The 13,751-nt window shown below is 43.0% G+C and overlaps 1 protein-coding gene across 9 annotated transcripts in view; it reads left to right on the top strand.

Annotated features, from left to right (window-relative positions):
• Positions 1–13,751, top strand: part of kcnt1b (potassium sodium-activated channel subfamily T member 1b) — a 412,195-nt gene that overhangs the window by 333,414 nt on the left and 65,030 nt on the right. For all 9 annotated transcript variants that reach the window (XM_072565807.1, XM_072565812.1, XM_072565806.1 and 6 more), the window contains one exon: positions 8,221–8,437. In XM_072565807.1, coding sequence (XP_072421908.1) covers positions 8,221–8,437 — 217 coding nt within the window. The remainder of the gene's footprint in view (positions 1–8,220; positions 8,438–13,751) is intronic.

The raw sequence follows: 13,751 nt of genomic DNA on the forward strand, positions 1-13,751 counted from the left end.
AAACCACTATAAATGCCGGAGGAAAGATCACAGAAGCGCTTCACAGGAGGCTCCCAAGCACTGAGGATGTCACCTAGACAGGGGACGAAACATCTGCAACACAAATTCCCAGCTCGGTGAACAGACCCACAACAACGAGCACCCGAGCTACAAATCTTCTCACAAACTTTGTTTTTATAAGTTTTGTATGGTAGTAGTTCCTATCCAAAACAGTTTTGCAGACTTAAATGGCTCTTCAAAATAATCCTTTCCCCTGCCCTTGTTTATAATCTGACCATTCCAGGTATCAATGATATCAACCATTGATCCAATAGCAGCATTAACCTGACAATTTGAGAGATAGCATTATCATTTAACATCGAGAAATATGTTAAGGAATGAAGTTGAACTAAACCAACAAAGAATAGGAATTTAAAAGGATGGGGGTCAGGAGAAGCAGGTAACTGAGGAGCTCTGGGAGATCCCAGTTTTAAGGTCTTGAAGGAAGATGTACTAACATAGGAGGCAACATGTTTACTCTTGATGTTAGTTGACAGGATCCAAAAAGAAGAGAGCTGATAGACAGTGACTAGAATAAAGAGGAAGGCAAATTGACTGTTGAAAGCCTGACTTTTTTGTTCTGTCATGAGATGTGGGCATCATTGGTAATGTTTACATTTCTTGCCCTTGAACTGAGTAGTTTTCTAGACTTTTTTTAAAAGAGTGCAGTGAAGAGCCAACTGATGGCAGTGAGGTCACATGTCGCCCAGACACAGTGTGGATGGCAGATTTCCAACCCTGAAGGACATTAGTGAATCAGATGGGGTTTTACAACAAGAGATGATTATTTCATGGTCACCTTTACTCAGAACAGCTTTTTTGTGAACTGTACTGCTGCGATGGCATTGCAAGCTATGTCCCCTGAAGATTAGCTTGAAACTCTGGATTACACGTCCAGTGAATTTCTACTGCACCAGAAAATACGTGACAAAAACGCAACCAAGTGGCTCCTGTGCAGCAGTGATAGTGTCCCTATCTCTGAGCCAGGCGACCTAGGTTTAATTCCCACTTGCTCCAGAGGTGTGTAGTGACATTGATGAACAGGCTTATTAGAAAATATCTAAAAGCACAATCAGATACAGTCACCTTTTCCAGCTTGTTTCTCCCAGTGGTACAATCAGTGAATGCTTTTTAAAAAGTCCCCTCCACAAGTAATGATTCTGAACTCAGCATTCGCTTGAAGTATAGACTAGAAAAATCACTTCCATAAACTCTGGTACGTAGTGAACAGGTGTTCCAGTTGTTGAACACTTAACTTCCTAAATCAAAACAGAAACTGGTGGGGAAACTCAGCAGGTCTGGCAGTATCTGTGAAGAGAGAGACAGAGTTAACATTTTGAGCCCAGTGACCCTTCTTCAGAACTGAACGTAGTTAGGAACGGGTGATATTTATGCTTAAGTTCCTAAACTGAGTTGGCAAGTTTAGAAGCAATGACTAATTTTTATTGTTTCCATGCTGCTAATTACACTCGTGTTAATGTCCACTTAAGACAACTATTGAAGAATAATTGGCCCTTCTTATAAACTGTTGGCGTCGGAAAGCTTGGAGTTTATTCTTCACTGGATGTTTGATAACCTTGTCACATTCCTCCCTGTTGATTCGGGTGTGATAAAGGAAATCGCCTGAATGCTGCTGCCCAGTATTGCCTTTTACATCATTACATTTCCATCCACAACCTTTATTGCACCTTTTATGTATTTTCATGCATCCTGAAGGCACAAAGAAACTGTTTACAAAAAGGAGCCTCGATCGTGATTGTAAATCTCTGATGAAGCCAATGTTGTCAGCAGCAGAGGATTCTTTGGAGCCGTACAATGGAACCTTGGGGCATTCGATAATACCCCTGGGACTAATCGACAGTCCTCATAAAGCTGCCGGGCCATGCCCGGTCTTGATTTAACAAACGTTGTTTGGTCCATTTACTTTTCAATGCAAAATCTGAAGCTGCTGATTCGATATGAGTGATGTCCTCGATCTAAACTCTGCTGCTGAGAACACTGCCAAGCCCATTGCTGCCAGAGCTCATTGTATTGGCTGTAATGCAACATCGCCTATCCTTTGCCAGTGTTTCTGCAGGAATGCTGTCGAGCATGCTTTTCTTCTTTCCACACTGTTGTATAATTCTAAATTATGTGCAAAAGAGACACCGACTGGAGTAGAGGTGAGGGTACCGTTGAAATGCATGATTTGACCTGCCTTGGTTGCTGTGCTGAGAATGTCCATTCAAGGAAATGATTGGCCATTACTTTGTCCATGCCAAATCCTCATTCAAGATGGATAAGTTATAGAGTTGGAAAACTGTGTATTTTTCCTGGAGTAATAGACTCAATAATGCAACCTATGGTTAGAAATGGAACTGAATGTGGCCCGGTGGCTCAGTGGTCAGCACTGCTGCCTCTCAGGAACCCGGTTCGATTCTGCCTTCGGATGACTCTCTGTGTAGAATTTGCACATTCTCGCCGTGTCTGTGTGAATGTACTCTGGGTGTTCAAATTCCCTCCCACAGTCTGAAGATGTGCAGGTTAGGTGGACTGGCCATGCTAAATTTCCCATTATGTCCAGAGATGTGCAAGCTGGGTGGGTTAACCATACAGGGTGACAGGGATACAGTGGAGTGTGTGGGTTTGGGTGGGCTGCTGTTCAGAGGGTTGATGCGTACTTGATGGACCAAATGGCCTGCTTCCACAATGAAGGGATTCCAAGGATTTATGAACATTCTATGTTCATGTAGAGAATGTGATGTGGAAAAACGAGAACTTGAGAAATGGTTGCCACTCAGTTGCTTGGACTATGAACCAAGAAAAGCAACCAATCAAAAAGTACATATCGCTGAGTTTTACATGATTTCCCTTCAGAGAGCAGGAGACATTCAAAAGAACCTATACCAGATTGGCAAAAGTGAGACCACCAGAGTCCCAGTGGACTGCTGTCATATTAGAGAGCAGGTCACCACACCTCAGCCGAGGAGAGTGGTTGAGAAGGTGAGACCTTCATGGTAAACTTGGCCAGTGTGTGAGTTGAACCCATACTGTTGGCATCACTCTGCATTGCCAACTGACCCCTCTGATGGGAAATAATGTGCTAGGGATATTCCTAAACTGACAAGTAGCCTTTACTACATAGCCAAATACATACTTATACAGTTCAGTCTAAGGATCATTTGCAATCCATGTCTGGATCACAAAATTTCTGTGCATCAATAAAACATCTCTAGACCAGGTTCTCATTGCTGAAGCTTTTCTCAGTTTCACAATGCTGATTGGTGGAGACATTGCCATGGAGAATATGGCAGTTAGATGATGACTGATTGACCAACTCAGAGCCAGCTTGCTAACCAATCATCACTCATCTGGTTTGAGAATGTTGTTCCCCTTTATTTTAGCATTTCTTATCAACGTTCCAATCAGTAAAGACACAAAGCTCCAACAAAATCTTTCATTACCAAAACCCAACATGATGTTAAGAGGCAGAGAAGAGCAGGAAAGGAATTCCAAAGCTTTGGTCTGTACAACTAAAGGAATTGACCCTACTGGGGGGAGGGTAGACTGGGTGGCACAGTGGCTCAGTGGTTAGCGCTGCTGCCTCACAGTGCCAGGGACCCAGGTTCGATTCCAGCCTCAGGCGACTGACTGTGTGGAGTTTGCACATTCTCCCCGTGTCTGCGTGGGTTTCCTCCGGGTGCTCCGGTTTCCTCCCACAGTTCAAAGATGTGCAGGTCAGGGTGGATTGGCCGCAGGCAATGCAGGGGCAGGTGGGTCCGAGTGGGATACCATTCAGAGGATTTATGTGGACTTGACGGGCTGAATGGCCTGCCTCCCTTCTGTGAAGTGTATAGGAGCAGAGGTAAATGAAAACTGCAGCAGATTAATTGAGAGAAGGCCAACAGTGGGTAATGTTACAGAGGTGGAAATAGGTCATCTTAGTGATGGAATGAATACATTATCTTTAGCCCATCTCTGGACCCAAAGTGACACTCAGGCTGTGAACACAGTGGCTTAATCCCAGACTCTTTCCTGGGAGAGGAACATAGCAGTGGGATCCTATCATTTCTTGTGCCAGAATAGGTACTGGCATTCTTTAATTTAAGGCACCTGGCAGATGAAGTTCAATGGGCAGGCACTTGGCGGATGGATTTCAATGCAGAGAGATGTGAGTGAATGCATTTTGATGGGAGTAACACAGTGAGCCAATGCAGGCTCAATGGTACAACACTGAGGGAAGTATGGGAACAGAGTGATCTCGGAGTTCATGTCCATGATTCTCTTGAAACAGTTGTTAAGCAGACTTGTATGATCCTTGGATTTATAATCGAGACATGGAGCATAAAAGCAAGGAGGTAATGCTACACCTTTACAAATCATTGGTCAGACCACATTTGGAGTATTGTGTTCAATTTTAGGCATCTAAATTAAGGACGAAGAGTGTAATGCTGATCAAGCCCTGATGAAGGGCTTATGCCTGAAACGTCAACTCTCCTGCTCCTCGGATGCTGCCTGACTGGCTGTGCTTTTCCAGCACCACACTCTCGACCCTGATCTCCAGCATCTGCAGTCCTCACTTTCTACTTTATTTAAGGATGGATATTAAAACCCTGAGAGAGTTCAAGGGAGATTTGCTAGGATGATACCAGGAATGAAGGATTTTCGACACAAGGAAAGATGATAGAGATTGGGCTTGTTCTTATTGGAGCAGAGAAGATTAAGCGGTGACCTTATTAAGGCGTTCAAAATAATAACAATCTTTGACAAGGGAAAGAAGGATATTCTGTTTCCACTATGTCAGCAACTAGGGGGTCACAAATTCAAGATTGTCAGCATGTGAGCTAAGAGTGAGATGAGAAGAAACTTCTTTACTCAGAGAGCTGTTGGATTTGGAATGCGCTGCCTGGGAGAACAGTGGAGTTGGATTCCATAGGAGATTTCAAAAGAGAGCTGGATATATTTTTGAAAGTGACGAATTTAAAGGGCTACGTAGATATGGCTTGAGAATTTGAGTGGCCCTTTCAGAAGCCAGTACAAACATGATTGGTCAAATAGCCTCATTCTGTGCTGTAAAATTCTCCATCGAACAACTGAGTAACATCAATCAATCAATCCCTCATATTCCCTGTCTAAACTGCTGAGGGATGGGAATCTGAAACAAACATCGAGAATTCTGGAGAAACTCAGCAGGTCTCACAGCAGCTCTGGAGAGAGAGAAACAGAGTTAAAATTTTGTATGCGGTATGACCTATTATGATGTTTCTCCTCCTTCATCAAACTGGACGATATTCTCAGTAAAAAGATCAAGTCATGACAGTCCAAGGGGACCATAGGACTGCTCTCTCAATAGAGAGAGAGAGAGAGATGACTGATGATAGTTTATCCTGAGAGTCACCATGCCTTTGGCAAGGGGAGAGGTTAAGAAGGACAGTCCTATACAGTGCGCTCCCATGCAGTTATCTAATATGTGGCTTGATGCCACATTTTATGTGGTAATGTTCCTACGCAGCACTTTGGGACATATAACTTTTTTTTACTGATTTGTTATTGTTTGGTTATCCTCCTTCTACATTGAGCCCCTGAAGGTAACAGAGGTATTTGCAGAGGGTACCAGGTAGGAATCTTTGTCATAAATAATTCCTCTGTTGCTGTAGAAGATTTGGGCCCTAGTCTTTTCTCACAATTGGCTTCAACTTAGTGTAACATATACCATCAGGCAAGTATCAGAGACATTTTATTTGCTCACACAGATCATATAGAAACAGCAGTAATTTATTCAACCCATCAAACCTGTTCTGACACCAGTTAGATCATAGCTGATTTGTACCTTAATCCAATTTGCTCTGTGCCCCGGTTCTGTAAAGTTTGAATCCCATACCAAACTAAAGTCCATCAATCTCAGTTTTGAAATCTCTCCGTTGACTCTTAAACTTAACAGCCCTTAAGGCAGATTTCTACTGCCCTGTAATGTGAAGAAACAATTCCTGGTTTCATCCCTGAATGATCCAGATCTCATTCGAAATCCAAACCCTTGATTTCCAGGGTTGCCCATCAAAGGAAATAGTTTGTTGCTGTCTTCGCTACAAACCTCCTAGCCAAACCCAATGAGTTAAACCCTTTATCTCCCATACCCACAGGACTGCAAACCTAAAAAGACTGAAAGAACTGCGGATGCTGGAAATCCGAAACAAAAACAGAAATTGGTGGAAAATCTCAGCAGATCTGGCAGAGAAATCAGAGTTAACATTTCCAGCCCAGTGACCCTTCTTCAGAACAGTCTTGTGAACTACAAGCCAAATCTGTGTGCCCTGTCCTTAATGTTCAGTCCATTGTACCCAAGCATCATTTTACTCTCAAAAGTCAATATGTCCTTCCTGAGGTTTAGTGCTAAACACAAGACTCCAAATGGAGATCAAACCAAAGCTTTTGTACCATAATTTCCACATCTTTAGTCACTGTGCCTTCTTCTGATACAGACTAATATTTCACTGATACTCCACAACCACCTAATGAAGGAGCAGTGCTATGAAAGCAAGTGCTTCTAAATAAACCTGTTGGATTATAACTTGTGTTGTGATTTTTTACTTTGTACACCCCAGTCTATTACTGGCATTTCCAAATCAATATTTCATCAGGTTTTTTTGGTAAGTTTTGCACCAAACACAAATGGACTGCAGAGAGATTTGAGGTTAATAGCTTCTCACCGAAGATAATGTTTCATCCAGAGAGCACATGACAGAACAATGAAGATGCAACAGGCACAAGGAATTGCCAAATGCTCACATAATTGCACCTTGAAAAATGGCAAGATAAAAACAAGCCATTGAACAAACATATCCTTCCGTCACACTTTCTCTCTCACTTAAGTATCAAAATGTTCCAGCAAAGTAGACTGTGTGGAACTCCTGACAGTCAATTGGTGAAGGAAGAGACCAAGATAAAATGACTGCACAGATGTCAGTATCCCGTCACCAAGTCACCCTTTATTTACATGTGCAAGGTACAGTGGCTCTGGCCAGCCAGCTCAGAGTCAGTCCCTGAACTGAGGAGATTCTAAATTCCCTGTTCATATCTGTCAGCCAGGGCTCCCTGTTTGGCCCAGGTGAGCAACCCCAATCAAGGATCTTGTAGTCAATGAGATCCACCTGGTTCCAATCACTACACAAAACTAGATGTTAATTGCAATACATTTATTCAGAAGTCACACAATACTAGGTTATAGCCCAACAGGTTTATTTGAAATCACAAGCTTTCAGAACGCTGCTCCTTTATCAAGCTAACTTCAAATAGTGGAACTCATGATGACAGAGATTGGTTGAAGCCAAAATATTGAATGCTTTCAAGATGCAGTTAGATATAGTTCTCAGGGCTAAAGGGATTAAAGATTGGCGTAAGCAGGAATAGGGGACTGAATTGGATGATCAGCCATGATCCCAGTGATTTGTGGAGCAGGCTTGAAGGGCCGAATGGCCTATTCCGTATCTGATTTTCCAAGCTGCCCCCCACAAAACCTTGTCAAACCAAGAAGAAGCCAGATTTAATAGAAGGTCACTATAACAAGATGCCCAGAACAGAACCAGAGAGTAGTTACGAAGCCAGAAATTGCTGGAAAAGCTCAGCAGGTCTGGCAGCATCGTGGAGAGAAATCAGAGTGAACGTTTTGGGTCGAGTGAACTTTCCTCAGAACTGCACATAGAACAGTTACAATGCAGAAGGTGGCCATTCAGCCCATCGAGTCTGATGCTGGCTCTCCGCCAGATCAATTAATCTCCTCCTACCTCCCTGTCTTTTCTCTGTCGCCTGGTGAATTATCTCACATCAGAAGCATTGTTAATGTTTCTGCTGCATCACACCCTCTCTGGAGTAAATTCCAGCTCCTGACCACTCACTGCACGCTAAACGTTTGGTACATGTTAACTTTGAGGGTTTTATGTTGAACGCTTAAAATCAGTGCCCTTCAATTCTCAATCCTTTTACTATTGGGAGCCATTCCTTCCTATCTCCTCTGTCCAGACTTTATGATCCTTCTGAAACTAGAACAAATGACATTTCCTCTTGGTTGAGAATAAACCAGCATATAACTTGAGGTGAAGGTGGTGGCTTGTGTCCTTCTGATTTGATGATTGTTCTAAGTGGTGGGGCTTATCTGACTGTGACCACACTGATGTGTCAAACCCTTGTGCCTTCTCTCCCTTCCAGGCACAGTCGCGATGGATCTACAGAACACAGAGTGCCGCTCATCCAGTGGGGCCACCTTGACCTTGCCTTCGGAAAACGGAGCAGGAAGTAGGAGGCCCAGCATCGGGCCCGTCCTGGAGATCGCCGACACCACTGTCATCTTACCATGTGACCTGCTAAGTGATCAGTCAGAGGACGAGGCCAACCCATCTGATGATGACAGCTTACCTGCCCCTGAGTGAGTAACCACCCTCAGTGATGATCCTCAACCAGTAACAGCAGTGCTGAAGGGTGATAAGTTTGGCCTGAAGGCATTGCTGTTTATATCAGTGTTCAGTACTTGAGTCATGAGTTGGCTGAAAGATGCGTTGGAACAACAGACCATTTCATAAAAACCTTGTATAGCCAATGTTGGAACCCTTAGCGGTATCAACATACAATGGGATCCAGGTATACAGGTCCATGGTTCCCAGAAAGTGGCAACACAAGTGCATAAGGTGGTCATGAAGGCATATAACACACCTGCCTTCATGACAATTGGCAAGTCAGGTTACAGCTGTACAGAACTTTAGTTGGGCCACATTCAGAATACTGTGTACAGTTCTGGTTGCCACTCTACCAGAAGGATGTGGAGGGTAGGAGAGGGTACGGAAACACTTGACCAGCATTTTACCTGGTTTGGAGGGTATCAGTTATGGGGAGAGATTGGACAAACTCGGTTTGTTTTCACTTGAACGTTGAAGGATAAGAAAAGTTTAAAAAATTACGAGAGGCACGGATTGAATGGCTAGTTGGAGAATTTTCCCCCAGGGTAGAAATGTCAATTACTAGGGGGCATAAGCTTAAAGTAAAAGGAGATAAGTTTAAAGGAGATGTGAGAGGCAAGTTTTTTACACAGAAGGTGGTAAATACTTGGAATATGCTGCCAGAGGAGGTGGTAGAAACAGATACAATAGCTATGTTACAAATGTTTGAGAAGATTTGTAGCTCAGGTTGATGATAAGTATGTAAGTTAGCCCACTGAGCTGGAAGGTTTGTTTTCAGATGTATCATCTCCATACTAGGTAACATTGTCAGTGAGAGGCTCCGTTAAAGCGCTGGTGATATGTTACCTAGTCATGGTGGCTAAACATCTGAAAACAAACCTTCCAGCTCAGTGAGCTAGCTTACATACTTACAATAGCAATGTTTAAGAGGCATCTCGACAAGTGTATGAATAGGTGGGGAATAGAGAGATACGGATTGTGTAGTGGCAAAAGGTTTTTAGTTCAGAAAGGCATCATGTGTCAGCACAGTCTTGGGGGGCTGAAAGGCCTGTTCCTATACTGTACTGTTCTTTGTTCTTGAGCTTTGGCTGAATGCTGTCATCCAGTTTAAGGGCTTAGGTAGCACGAATCACAAACTTTCTCTAGGACACCTGAGATCAGAGTGTTTTTAACTGTTCTCCTTGAATAACAATTTATTTCCTTTGTGTAAGCACCTCTTGACTCCATGTCCAACCTAAGGTTGAAGAATATGTCTCAGTGGCCTGTGTGCTTTTGTCTTTTCAGAATGATAATCTCCACTGTGCTCTCATTGTAGCGTGCAGCTGTATAATAAGTGAGGGCATCAACTAAACAGGGAATAGGATTGTGTCAATGTTAACTGACATGAAGTGTGCGTGTATTCGATCACAATGCAGTGTTCAAGTTTGAAGGTGCTTCTTAACCTGTAATGACCAGGTGAGGAAGGGGAATCAACTACCTTCTTCTGAACCCGCCCTCTCCGTTGGTCACATCAAATGCTATTTATTTTTAAGCAACTAACAGGCTTCATTAAAAATAGAGTTCACTTGAAGGTGAACGAATCATTTACCAAGAGTTTTTTTTAATCAAAAGAAAGAACTATTTTACTATCTACTAACCTCAAGAAAAAAATAATCAAAACATGACATCGAACACGCACATGGTCACGGGTTAAGAACGAGAGAATCTTTGGCAGGCAGGGAGAATTAAGGTTAATTGCCTTAGTTTCTGAATCTGTGACCGCTGTTCTTTAATAATGGATTTTTATCTTTGGTTTGTGTCACATCTGTAGTATTTTTGTGTTCTTAGTAAATGACTGTTTTCCCAAGTCGCTTTTTAGCAACAATATTCTGAGATGATGAGAGAAACATTCAGGGACAGACAGAGTTCCTGCTCTTATTATCATATATTAATTCTACCTTCTCTCTACACTGCTGCTTAACAGCAGCTATTGAAATACAGTTCAGTGTGTATTACAGAGTCTAGCTCCATTTTCTTTACAATCTGGCAATTGGGCAAGCAAACCATCCATCTCCCAGTCTGTGAAATTATCCTACACATCAGAATTAAGCAGGAGATGTGAATTTCTTGAAGCTGTTTCAGTAGCTTGATTTGATGTCTTTGGATAAAATAGTACTTTCAGTGAGGATGTTCACATTTGATAGTCTGTATTTACTGTTATTGTAACCATTTGTTGTGCCAATGGCCAACTGAACCACATTTGTGTAGCAAGTTGCTCATCCTGTATCATATCTCTTCCATTCCATCATCTGCATTTCTGTTGCAAAATTTTTTATCTGGTAAACACAAGTAGCTATGATGGAAATAAAATCACAAAACATCAAAAGGTAACCTGAGCCGAAAGAAAACAAGGTCACGTTAAACAGCATAAACCCCTGAGTGATCAGAGGATAAATCTTCAAAGATCTTTCTTTCATTCAAGCTACAAATACTCCTACAATGTTGCAGAGTTAACCGTTGTGTAATTAGTCATTGTGCTAATAATGTAAGAGGAACACAATTGGAAAACTATGTTGATAAGTGCATCAGCATTTTGCCAATTTGAACTAATTATTTTTGCTGAATTAAAATGCTGCTAATCATCAACACAAATCTGCTATCTTATCAAATGTCTTGTGCTGTTGTTTGGGAGAACTGTTGCCATAGATGCCACAGTCCTTGTGCCATCTTCACATATCTACTGTAGCTCTCTACAGCCACTGTATGATATACAGCAGCAGCTACGTTCTGGGTTGATCTGTCTTTCTACTGCCTCTACTTTACTCTCTGGAAGAGACCTGTGTAGCTTTTCAACTCCGATGAAATGGCGGAAATACTGACATGTTCTTTTCTGAATGTCACTTGTTGGAAACGTTCCTTTTGCTCTTGCGATGACCTTCATGGGGTGAATAACATTTCTTATTTTGACTAAAATGCAAAGAGTTGAGTCTGTGAGTTGAGACAAGGTCAGACTGAGAGCGAGCAGTACATTAATGCGTGCCTTAGCCACCATGACACAGACTGGGAAATTGTGACTGAAAACTTGTGAGCAAGATGCATGAAGTTTCCTGCAATAACTCTTCAGAGGTCAGTATCCTGACATCAGTCACCCTTTATTTACAAATGCATAAGTTTGACAATAGCGCTGCCTCTTACTGAGTCAGGCATTCAGGGACAACTATCCCTGACATTCATACTTTTATGTCAGCCCGAATGGGGCTGTTAGATTAGATTAGATTTCCCTACAGTGTGGAAACAGGCCCTTCGGCCCACCAAGTCCACACTGCCCCTCTGAAGAATAATCCACCCAGACCCATATCCCTCTGACTAATGCACCTAACACTATGGGCAATTGAGCATGGCCAATTCACCTAACCTGCACATCTTTGGACAGTGGGAGGAAACTGGAGCACCCGGAGGAAATCCATGCAGACACGGGGAGAACGTGCAAACTCCATACAGACAGTCACCCAAGGCTGAAATCGAGCCTGGGACCCTGGTGCTGTGAGGCAGCAGTGCTAACCACTGAGCCACCGTGCCACCCTGGTTCAATCAAGGAACTCATATTCTACCATGACCACCTAGCTGACCTCATTACAATCACTGCATTATCTCTAAGACCTGACTGTGATGTGACTTTGGAAGATCACCATCAAGAATGAACCACTGGAGAAGCTGTTCACAGGGAAAGCACACCAACTAGCAAGAAGCATCTGTCCGATGGAATCCCAGCAATATTGATAACTAACTCCTAGATTGCGAGATGTAATCCTGCTTGGTGCTTTCTTTTTCCTTCGAAGGCCAGTGCCCACCCAGCGATGTGAGATGCAATTTGGCAAGCAGCTTGGTCCAACTTCCCAGCTGCTGCAAATGGTGGTCAGAAATGCAGTTTCTTTAGTGCTCTTTGTTGTTTTATTCATTCACGGGGTGAAGGCGTCACTGGCTGGGCCAGAATTAATTGCCCATTCCTAATTGCCCAGAGGGTAGTCAAGAGTCAACCAGACTGCTGTGGGTCTGGAGTCCCATGTAGCCCAGACCGGGTAGGGATGGCAGTTTCCTTCCCTAAAGGACATTAGTGAAGCAGATGGGTTTTTCCAATAATGGATTCAAGGTCATCATTAGACTATTACTAAATTTAAAAATATGTAATTAAGGGAAATTGGAGGTGGTGTTTGATTGAGTGCACCTCAAGACCGGGGGGGGGGTACCAATTTCAGGCTTATGACTCAGAGATTAGGGCACTGCCAATGTGCCACATAAGCCCCTATGTAAATATACATTCATTGAGCCAACCCAACTCCCCCTTTATTAATGCATGATCGGTAATCCTAGTCCCATGATATCTCAGGCACCTCTGCCAGAATTATTAGATGTTAACATTCAGCAGCAGGGAATTCTGAAGAATACCGCACCCTCTGAATGAAGAACTTTGGAACATATCAATAGGAGTAAGTCATTCAGCCCATTGAGCCTGTTCTGCCATTTAACATGATCTTGGCTGATTGAACAGTTCTGAGCCTTTTCCCTACACTATCCCATTATCCTATCCACCATTGATATTCAACCTCTACTTTGAATACACTCAAAACCTTATGTCTGTTTTCACTGGGGAAAAGACAAGCAAAGTAATCATTTAGCTTCTCTGCCATTTCTCCCTTCCTCACTATACATTTTCCTGGCACTGTTTTAAATGGACTCACATGTGTCTTAGCAACACATTTCCTGGATCGGGGAAACCGATCCACTTGTGAAAGAGTCAAGAAGCAGCTGGCAAAGTTTTAAGATGTTTTGCAAAAGAAACAGGTGCGAGATGAGAAAAGGTTTTCTCTCGGTGAGTAGCTAGGGTCTGGAATGCACTGCCTGAACATGCAATGAAGACGGGATCAGTTGAGGTGTTCAAGGGGGCATTGGCTGGTTATTTAAATAGAGCAATGTGCAACAGTTATGGGGAAAAGGCAGGAGATTGATTGGATTCCCTACAGTGTGAGAATGGGCCATTTAGCCCAACACATCCACACCAACCCTCCGAAGAGTAATCACCCAGACCCATTTTCCTTCGACTAATGCACCTAACACTGTGGGCAATTTAGCATGGCCAATTCACTTGGCCTACACATCTTTGGACTGTGGGAGGAAACCGGAGCACCTGGAGGAAACCCTGAGATGTCACCAAGTTTAAATGCTGGGACAGCCAGTGTAGACATGATCAGCTGAATGGCCTCCTTCTGACCAGAACAATTCTGTGATTTAGTGCTTTACATGATCACT

The sequence above is a fragment of the Chiloscyllium punctatum genome, chromosome 49 (genome assembly GCF_047496795.1).
Source record: "Chiloscyllium punctatum isolate Juve2018m chromosome 49, sChiPun1.3, whole genome shotgun sequence".
Lineage (NCBI taxonomy): Eukaryota > Metazoa > Chordata > Chondrichthyes > Orectolobiformes > Hemiscylliidae > Chiloscyllium > Chiloscyllium punctatum.